The sequence below is a fragment of the Vigna unguiculata genome, chromosome 4 (genome assembly GCF_037176805.1).
Source record: "Vigna unguiculata cultivar grain cowpea cultivar isolate G323 ecotype 2 chromosome 4, ASM3717680v1, whole genome shotgun sequence".
NCBI lineage: Eukaryota > Viridiplantae > Streptophyta > Magnoliopsida > Fabales > Fabaceae > Vigna > Vigna unguiculata.
In genome coordinates, this window is record NC_140795.1 from 32,074,549 (window position 1) to 32,084,670 (window position 10,122).

General features: G+C 32.3%; 1 protein-coding gene across 1 annotated transcript; it reads right to left on the reverse strand.

Annotated features, from left to right (window-relative positions):
• Positions 1-567: 567 nt before the first annotated feature.
• On the reverse strand, positions 568-2,696 carry LOC114181150 (uncharacterized). Its single transcript, XM_028067510.2, has 2 exons — positions 2,096-2,696; positions 568-1,370 (listed from the first exon to the last, which is right to left on the reverse strand). The coding sequence occupies exons 1-2, from the start codon at positions 2,199-2,201 to the stop codon at positions 751-753; spliced, it is 726 nt and encodes a 241-aa protein (XP_027923311.2). The 5' UTR covers positions 2,202-2,696; the 3' UTR covers positions 568-750.
• Positions 2,697-10,122: the final 7,426 nt, after the last annotated feature.

A 10,122-nucleotide genomic window follows, 5' to 3' on the forward strand; every position in this document is an offset into this window, starting at 1 on the left:
GTAATCAAATGATAACTAATTATAGTTTATACTCTTCATGTTTTTTAATTCCAATTATAGCTTCACTCCAAATATTCAATTAATAAAAGTTAGACATTGAATATTGGCATGAATTGTTAGGACCAAATTTTCATTTTAATTAGAAAATAACACTAAAAGTCCTCACAGCACAGTATTGCACCTAAACTTCATCAAAGAAATCGTTTTTATTAATATGTTAATTAACAAATTTTATACCACATTTGTAATAATTTAACTCTACCTTTTCTTGTTACTTAAGAGAGATAAAAACATACACAAATATTTAAAATTAATTATATTTTCTAATCTATTTACAGCTAAAGTAAGTCTCTTGAACAAATTAATTATTAAAAGAATAATAAATATCTAAAAACTTTTATATGTAAACTTTTCAGTTTTTCTCTATCCTTCTAACACTTAATAAAAAAAAATTCTTTTTCACTTGATTAAACTCAATTTATTTATATTTTAAAATAAAAACATTATGTTATTAATAATAAATATTTATTGAATAGAAAATGGAGTTAGTTTACATGAAGATAAAAATAAAAATAAAGAAAATGGTAGTATTAACTTTTGAGCTCATGCATTATTTTTTAGTTAGAATTATAAAGAAAAACAAATAAGAGATGTGTGATTTGAACTTCCTTAATTGTGGCACTATCCCCCACTTTCCACACTCATGCAGTGTTCAGAATTCAGAGAAGAAAACAAGAAAAGAAAAAAACACTATGATCCTCTCTTGTTCCCTTCATCAAAACCACTCCCTCCATGACTATAGAATACAGAAGAACCATAATCACCCTGAGAAGTTGAAGATGGAAATGCAGAAGAAGATGAAGAAGACAGAAAAAATGGCACAGGTGGTGACTGAGAAGAAGAACCGTAAATAACATCCTCACTAGGATGGTGCTGGTAAAGCCCCAATGCAACACGTTGAAAATCATCATCATCCCTACATTTCAGCAACCGTGCATACTCCATCAGACCCGGAAACCCTTCTGCTTCTTCTGATGTTTGTGAAGTTTGATGATCGCCACCAAGGTGTGGTGGAGGTGGTGGTGGTGTGAAGGAAGAGGGTTGTGCAGAAGCTGAAGAAGTGGTGGTGGTGGTTGCCGGTGGTAGTGGTGATGGTGGCACAGCAACACGTTCAGGAAAATTGAGCTTGGCTTTGCTTCCTTTGAACTTCAATGCAGCAACATCATAAGCCATAGCTGCAGCTTCTGCTGTGTCAAAGGTGCCAAGCCACACTCTTGCTGCTTTCTTAGGGTCTCTTATTTCAGCTGCCCATTTTCCCCAAGGTCTTTGCCTCACTCCTCTATAGTGCTTTTTCCTAATATCAGCATTACCTTCAAATTTCAAACATTCATTCATATAGTTAGTGTGCAACATTCTACTCTAAGTTGCAAACACAAAGGAAAAAAAGTAAAGAAAAGAAAGTTTGCAGTTTTGTTCACAGAAAAAATTGTATTTATTATATGAGTAAAGAAGAGAAAACTTTGATTTTCATTTCATTAAAACAAGCACATGCGAGGTAAAGTTTGGTCCATTTTGAAGACTATAGTGTGCAAAGATACAAGGAGAGTGGAAAAAAATGCAATGTGAAATTGAATGCAGAACATTTAATGGTGTGGTCAAAGGTAGACTAGAAAAACACAGATGGAGCATGAGAGCCAATAATGATAAATGGAAACGTGTCAAATCCAACTCTCTTGTTATTATAGCAGATCCAGGATTGGAGAAGGTTGTGCAGATGCAGTAACAGATGAAGTTTTTTTTTTTTTTTCTTTTTTGTGAGGAAAAGAACAAAATATGGCAGAAACTAACTTTGTTATGCTTTTTGTTTTCCTCTACTTTTGAGAGAGAAGAAGCATCACGTAAGTTGCACTCGGTGAAAATATCTTTGAAAATGTTAGAGAACAATACAGTAGGATAATTAACCTTTATCTAATCATCTCACAGAAGAAGATATATATTAGAATTTCCAAAATGAAAGAAAAAGAAAAATCATGAGATATATGGATCTTGATTCATTGATGGTAATAAAATGAAAAGTGATGATAATCAAGTGTACCTTGATTTGTAGCTTGAGATGGATCTTGGGTATTGATAAATTTAGAAGTGGTTATTTGACCATGTGGGATGGGGAAGAAGGTGGTGTTTTGATGGTTGGTAGTCATAAGAAGGTTTGAAAAGGGTGATGGTGAAGCTTGTTCCTTTGGGTTTTGAGATGGTGTGAGAGGAATAAGAAAGTTGAAAGCTTCTTTTTTCTCCTCATCAAGAGGGAGAGAACTCTTCCCTTTTCTTGGATCCACCTTGTTAAGCAATAACTTCTAATTGCTTCTTCTTCTTCTTCTAGTTCTGGTTTGTTCTTCTTCTCTTTGTATTTATTTGTGTCTAATCTAAACTTGGTGAAAAGATTCCACCACCGCCTTGTGTTAAAAGCAGATCTAAGATTTCTATAAAGGGAGGAGAAGTGATTTGATGAGGAATGAAACCAAGATCAAAAGAGAGGATTCGGTTTGTTTGATTCATCTTTTAAATAAGAAAGAGATTTGCTGAAAAAAAAAACATGATGAAGGAAAAGAACAAGATAACATGGGCTTGCTTGTAGGTTTTCCCATTGAAAAAATAAAGTCATGTTTGTCCCTTGAAAATTTTGGGGTGCCCAAAAAAAATGAAAGGGAAATGAATACTTTAATGTGGAGTTTATAATTGGGCACAAAGATGTAGCATATTTTAATAGGGGACAACCCAGTTAGGATATTTGTGATGTGAGTAACTTTCTTGGTATTCTATTTTGTTAGGAATATTGTAGTTTAATTTTTTTTTTTTTATTTAGAGCGCAGAAAGAGGTGTGGGGTATATACATTGAATTTGGATCATTTATTGATTTCTGGATACTTCTGCTTTTTGGCATCAATAGTTTTTGTTTGTCCCTTGTTTGCATCAATTAGAATATGGTAAAATGATTAGAATTTCATACGAATATTTCTACATAGAGAAATATAAAAACATAAATTGAAAACATTTAGTAATGTTTTAATTCATTTTTTGAAAATGAAATAAGATTTTAAAAGTGATATATATAAGTATCTCATTATACTTAATATCGAGAGAATATTTTAAATATTAATTATAACAAAATGATATTAAAGTCCACTAATTTCATTAGGGTATATAATGAAAGAAAATAAAATTGTATTTTTTGAAATAGAGTCTCGTGATATATAAATATCTATAACAATAAAATAAATATAAAAATATTTTGTTCTCAAAGAATAAAAATTGTGAATGACCGATTTAAGAATGTTATTTCATTTTATTACCGAAATGATATAACATAATATAGTACATCGATTGACTAGTCAATGAGCCAAAACAACACGTGCTAGAGAGAAAAAAGAGCAAGAGTATTAATTTAAAAAATGAATATCTTTCGTTTTTATTTGTCCATTAATTATTTTAAATTTCAATAATTTATCAACTAATTAACGCATAAAAGAATACAACGTATTAATTAGATAAGGGGTTGAAATATTTACCACTTCCAATCACATAAATCTTTAAACTAAAGATCAAAATCATGGGAAAAAAATTCAAAACAATGTAAAAAAAGAGAGTAAGGGAATGAGTTGCAAAAGATGTCATTAAAAGAATCTAAAATATCATAGTAATAGATTGAGATGTGGTGGTTTGGTGGTATACAAATCTACAAATGATGGGTGTGTTGATGTGATTCATGTCACGAGAATCGTAATGGGATCTTACCACTTGGAAGCTTTTTTGTAAAAACAACAAAAATATAAGGGGATTGAATTATGCTTTAATTTTTTTTTTTGTTGCTAATATTATCTTATGAGGATATTCAAACGGGACTTTTATATTCAAAGTGATTAGTAAGTGAATATTTGTCTAAAGAATTGTAGTAGAATCTTTGATTGATTTACTTGTTCGAATCATTTTGAGCACAAATTCTCATAATAATTCTCTTTCTTATGTTATTATAGATAATAATAGAGTGCAACTTAGAGAGAAAGATAAAATATATACTATATTATACAGGTTTATTTGACTATGCAAATTTAGTCTAGTTCTCAGTCAATTTATTGAATTTAATTAAACAAATTAATGTTGTAAAGTACAAAATTAGTATCTTTTGAGCTTGTAGTCACTCCTCACTAACCTCTTATATATTATTTGGACTTGTAGCCATTCTAAATTTATCTTTTGAGTATTACTTTTTGGACTTCTATCCATTTCTGGCTAACCCTTTGAATATTCTATTCACAAGCTACTACTGGCTCAACTAACTATTCTTGTCACATTAAACTTTTGACTTAACCAAGTATTCTTTTACAAGCCACTTATAGCTTAATCTAGTATTATTTTACAAGCCATTTCTAACTTAACCAAGTATTCTTTGAACAACAAATATTTCTAACTAATAATTAAGTATTATTTGCCAAATAACCACTCCTACTAAGATAAGTATTCTTTCCACAAGCTGCTGTTGGCCCAACCAACTATTCCTTTCACATTTTACTTTTGACTTAACCAAGTATTTTTACAAGCCACTTCTAACTTAATCTAGTATTTTCTTATAAGTATTTCTAACTTAATCAAGTATTCTTTGAACAACAACCATTCACAGCCAATAACTAAGTATTATTTGTCAAACAACCACTCCTAGCTAAGGTAAGTATATTATATGAATATTGATCTGCTCACTAGAGAGGATGATCTTCTATTGGCATATGAAAGGTTGAAGTTTTCTCTTCTATGTTGCTAATTATACACGAATAGTGTTCTTTATGAATAATTTGATAGACACCAAAATTTTCACAACGTATTGACACTTTATACCCCATATTCTCCCTGTTTATTCTTCTTATTAAGTTGCTTCATATAGAATATGAAGAAAGTAGTCATTGTGAAATCGTTTCTTGCCATTAAACAACTTTATCTCTTCTAAACGCCTTTCTTTTGTCTAATTAGCTTGATGTTGAAGGATGCATTAAATTCACTTCAAGCCATAATAAATGCTCTTTTATTCTTTAAGTGACATCGCAATAGTTATACATACTTATGTCTTCTTAGGCATGGTAATTTTCTTGAATTTGTGTAAGGCAGAGTGCCTTATGAAGTAGATAGTCCTTCTAGAGTTGACAATGTATGATTTGGGCAATTGTTGAAGAAAAATGGTATCAATTATTCATCAAGGAGATCTTCTTATGTGACTTATCCCTTGTTAAGGAAGTAAATAGTTTTTCTAGAATAATGCATGGTTCAAGGAATCAATGTTTTTCCTTTGTTGTAGTGTATGGATCAACCAAGGTATCAATTCAAGGAAATGACAAAGTGATGAGTGACTCTAAAGTGTATGAATATGTGCTAATGATGGGGGAATATGAAAACAATATGCAAGATATCTAAAACAAGTTTAACAATCAACATAAAACTAGTCAAAGAGACTGAAAAATAATATTACAAAGTGGACAACAACTATATTTATGATGCATGAGTACAATGCTCAATTCAATGTGTAAATGATGTTACAATGTTATGGAATGAGTAATGAATATTCATAATATAGTGCAATGATGAATGGAACATGTTAAAATCACTAAAAAAATAATGCAAAGACACTAAAATGATATTTGTTTGTGAAAATACCTAAATGAAACCTTAATATGCACAATGTGTTTGATGAAATTCGACAATGAACTAAAAATGTGACTTATGCAAGTGTGAGTGTTGGAAAAAGTTTATATACTTAAAACTAATTATAATATGCATGCATAATTGGAAAATAACTCAATATGCACAAAATCAAACTTTAAAACACAATTTGCACAAAATCAAACTTTAAAACTCAATTTGGCAGTGAATCAACGTGACAAGCTTTTAACACCACTAGGTTTGTGTGATTTATGATGCCAAACTAAGCTATATGCAATGAAAATGCATAAAACCTATTAGAATCACTAAAATTATGCACAAGGAATATGCAAAAAATTTAGACACATCACAATTCACAAAATAACAATGCAAACCATAAATTGATAGTACCATTAACTCTTTGTGCGTTACAAGTTTCAGCAGCAACATGAAAAATTGATTGAATTGACTAAATGAATATGCAAACAAGTTTTAAATGATCATAATTAACTAATGGAACAAATATTTTAACAAAAACAATGCTACAATTCAAAATCCTAATTCTCACCTAGCCTAGAAACTAAATAACATAATTAACTACTAGAAACTGTAAAAAAATGGATTTATGCATTGGATTTGAATTCCAAGATTTGTAACACATTTATAGTCATGATAAAAAGTAAAGAAGCATGAATTAAAGGACAAACAACTAAGAATCAAGAAATCATAACTCAAAGCAAGCATCAACTTAAGGTGTTTGCTCTAAACCAAAAGCTGCAAATTCAAGTTCTAATTCTCTTGATTATCAATTCTACATGCTAAGGCTCATTTTTGCATTCCTTAGTGCGTAGAAGGTCACTTTGTACTCACTAAACCTAGCATAAATCAATAACTAAGTTTTAATAGGTTAGCAAATATGAGAATCAATTGAACAAGAGATGAAAATCTAATTTTTGATTTAGAATGAGAAGAAGAATCATGTAACAATGCATAAAAGTCAGAATTATAAAAGCAGCTGAAAGTAAAATCGAGAATTAAATTGAACTAACAAAAATTGAGTATAAACACTACAACTTTTGATCATCTAGCTAGCTTTGTAGTCAAGGTAGTCAACTGTTCTAGCAAAACAAAAAAAATTTGAAAAACCAAGCCACCCAGCTCGCTTTGTAGTCAAGGTACACTTTTGATCTTCAGAGAAACTAACCTAAAAAAACTATAATATGTGTAAACTAAATGTTCAAAATTGCAAAAAGCATTTTAAGTTTTTTTATTTAAGTCTTTTATACCTTGGCCTAAGAATGGAACCTACAAACTATCAAAATAGCTTATGATAGATCATGGTAACTTCGAATTACAAGTCAAATTTAAGTGCAAGATGTTCCAACTAGCGCAATTACATTCCCTATTTCTCCAAGTACCTAGTTATCCAAGTCAACTCCAACTTCATCCAATAGGCTCGTGCAAGTCACTCATTTATTGAATTATGTCATGATGAATTGCTTATGTTAGTAGGTTAATGCGTTAGCTTAGCCTAGTTCAAAGTCTCTTGTGGCAATAGCTTTAACTGTAACGTTAATAGGTAAAAGCTAGTCAGGTTGAGGTGGCGCCAAGTCAATAGGTCACTTTGAGGTGCAAGGTCGGATCACGTTTAAGTTTTGTCCAGCTAATTCTAGGTGTATGTCCTAGCTTGATATTACTTAATAAAGTAAATAATTATAATTAAAACTCAATCATCATAAATTAACATTCCCAAAACGTTGAAAAATTTAAAACTCATTCACCGCGCTTAAATTCAAATTCACAAATCCATAATAATTACTACAAATTCCAAAAACGACTGAAAAAGTAAATAATACAACCATAAGTAGTTCATAACAAAAAAAAACTCCTATAGCCCTTTCTACATCTCTATGCATCTCTAGCATCACATGGAATATCATCTGCTAACGTGTGATAAGTCACACGATCATCACCAAACACAAACAAAAAGGGTGAGCTCAAATCAACATGAACACACGTTTTAATAATATAGATACCCACACTCTAACTCAACTTAATACTTACTCTTAAACCCTTGCTGCCCAAGGTATTATGAAACATCATCTCATTATTTAAATGAAACTACTAACCCAAGCATACCATACAATTACTTGACCATGGACCCAAGATATATCATGCTTCCACGAACTTACCCGCTTGTGGTTCAACCACTACGAACCTCCTCGCTCGTAGTCCAACTCTGCTGACCTCCCTTATAACATCCTGTTAGGATATTACGGATTTAAAATAAAATAATGAAAATAATAAAATACTCGTCATTTAATAAAACATCATTTTTCAAAAACGCGGGAAATTTAAAACTTTTATTATATCAAATATAATCCAACAACCATAGTTATAATCACTATTATAATATCCAAAAGTTGAGTAATAAAACGATTAGAATTTATTCCAAAATCATAAAATATAAAACTCCCAAGCTATCCTTGCTCCGTAGCTAAGCCTCACCAGAATCACCTGCAACAACATCATCTGCTCACGTGTACCGCGTACACGATCATCGCCAACCACAAGTAGATAGGGTGAGCTTAACAGAATAAACATATAAATACATATATACATACATAAAACACACACACACACACACACAGATATATATATATATATATATATATATATATATATATATATATATATATATATATATATATATATATATATATATCATACAATCACATCATAGGGATTTCCTCTTTTGACTCCATATCACATGGCCACAACCATGTTATCCTTGTTCTACATCTCCTAGTGAGTACCTCAAGATGACTTGCTGCCATACCTATCGGCCACAACCGATAGAGCACGTGCGGGAAACCATTGCTATGGATCATACATCGTAACGCTTGGTGGAGTTCCCAATTACGAACATAGTTCATAATGTCCCAATACTACGAAATTCGTCAGTTAACTATTGAGGAGGGCAATCTATCTGGACCCGTTCGTACTAGCCACAACCAGCACACTCACATCGGCAACACTCGCCAACCTGAGCTCAACTCAAGGGTTCCTCGTGTTCATCCGCCATCCCGAGCTCAACTCGGGGGATGCCATTCCGAGCTCAATTCGAGGAATGCCACGTGCTTAACCCCTATCCCGAGCTCAACTCAAGGGATACGTTCCGAGCTCAACTCAAGGATTACCAACAACCCACCTTTGAAGCATCACTAGAACCTTGTAGATCACACACATATAGAGTGAAACACCAATACTTCTTCCTGCACTGTGCGAATTCAAATTCCCAAGTCCCCAGATTGCCCAGAATGCGTTCCTTCATTAACTACCATATTTGAAGTGGCCACCTTCATCTTATGCTATTATTTATCAAGTTAATTATTAAACATACATTTGATCCAGGTAATTCGTGCATTACAACTCATTGACTTAAAATCCCCAATTTCAGAACCCTAAAATTCCATTCGCACTGTTCCATCAATTTTTATCCATCAAGTACCTAAATTCAATGAATTACAACGTTAGATCACCCCATAACATATAACTCTTGATTTCCTTCCGAACCCAATCATGTCAAAACGCACAGGATTATCAAAAATCGAACCTCAGGCTCGCGTTGCCTGGCAGTTCGACCAATATCGCCAAACCCTTCATCCAGAAAACCCAAAATTGGGTACAATGCCATGCGTCGCCTGGCGGCCAGGGATGTGCCGCCAGGCGGTTTCTGGAAAATTTCTAGAAACCCAAAAATTCAACAGATAGAGAGGACATTCATGCAGTTCATTCCATATATCATGTGATTCATGCTTAAACATAAAATCAACATGTAAAACTCCCCTAACCTGGATCCTTTTTGCTTAAAGGTTGAAATTTGGAGAGTTCCCTTGATCACCAATGGCCTCCCTTTGATTCTCTTCCAATTCAGCTTTCCTCTCCTCACTCAATCTTCACAAAACTCTCAACTTTTGCACTCCTCTCCCTATGCGGGAATGTCAAATGCAGAAACCTTTTTTCTCTCTCTCAATTTGCTTTTTAATGGTGTCTTAATGGTGGATTAAAATCCCAAAAAGAAAATTGTCTTATTGATGGTGTTAATTACCATTCAAGCACACTTAAGAGACTGTTTTCCAGCCCCCTTGGCTACTAGGGTTTCATCTACCCTTTCATATCCATGCCCAAAACTAAGTTTAGCAAAAATAAAGTTTAATTTGGGTTCTCCAAGTTTCATCTAGCCTTTCATATCCATGCCCAAAACTAAGTTTAGCAAAAATAAAGTTTAATTTGGGTTCTCCAAGGCTTGAACCCATAACCATGCCAATGCCAAATCAATGCTCAACCATTCAACCAATTCATATTTCATGATGACTAATATAATTCAATGATTACATTATCCCACAATATGATCAATATATATTTTAAAAATAATAA

Coding starts and splice junctions, on each gene's coding strand:
- LOC114181150 (XM_028067510.2), bottom strand. CDS start 2,201: ATGACTACCAACCATCAAAACACCACCTTCTTCCCCATCCCACATGGT. Junction 1,371..2,095: donor ATCTCAAGCTACAAATCAAG/GTACACTTGATT, acceptor TGAAATTTGAAG/GTAATGCTGATATTAGGAAA.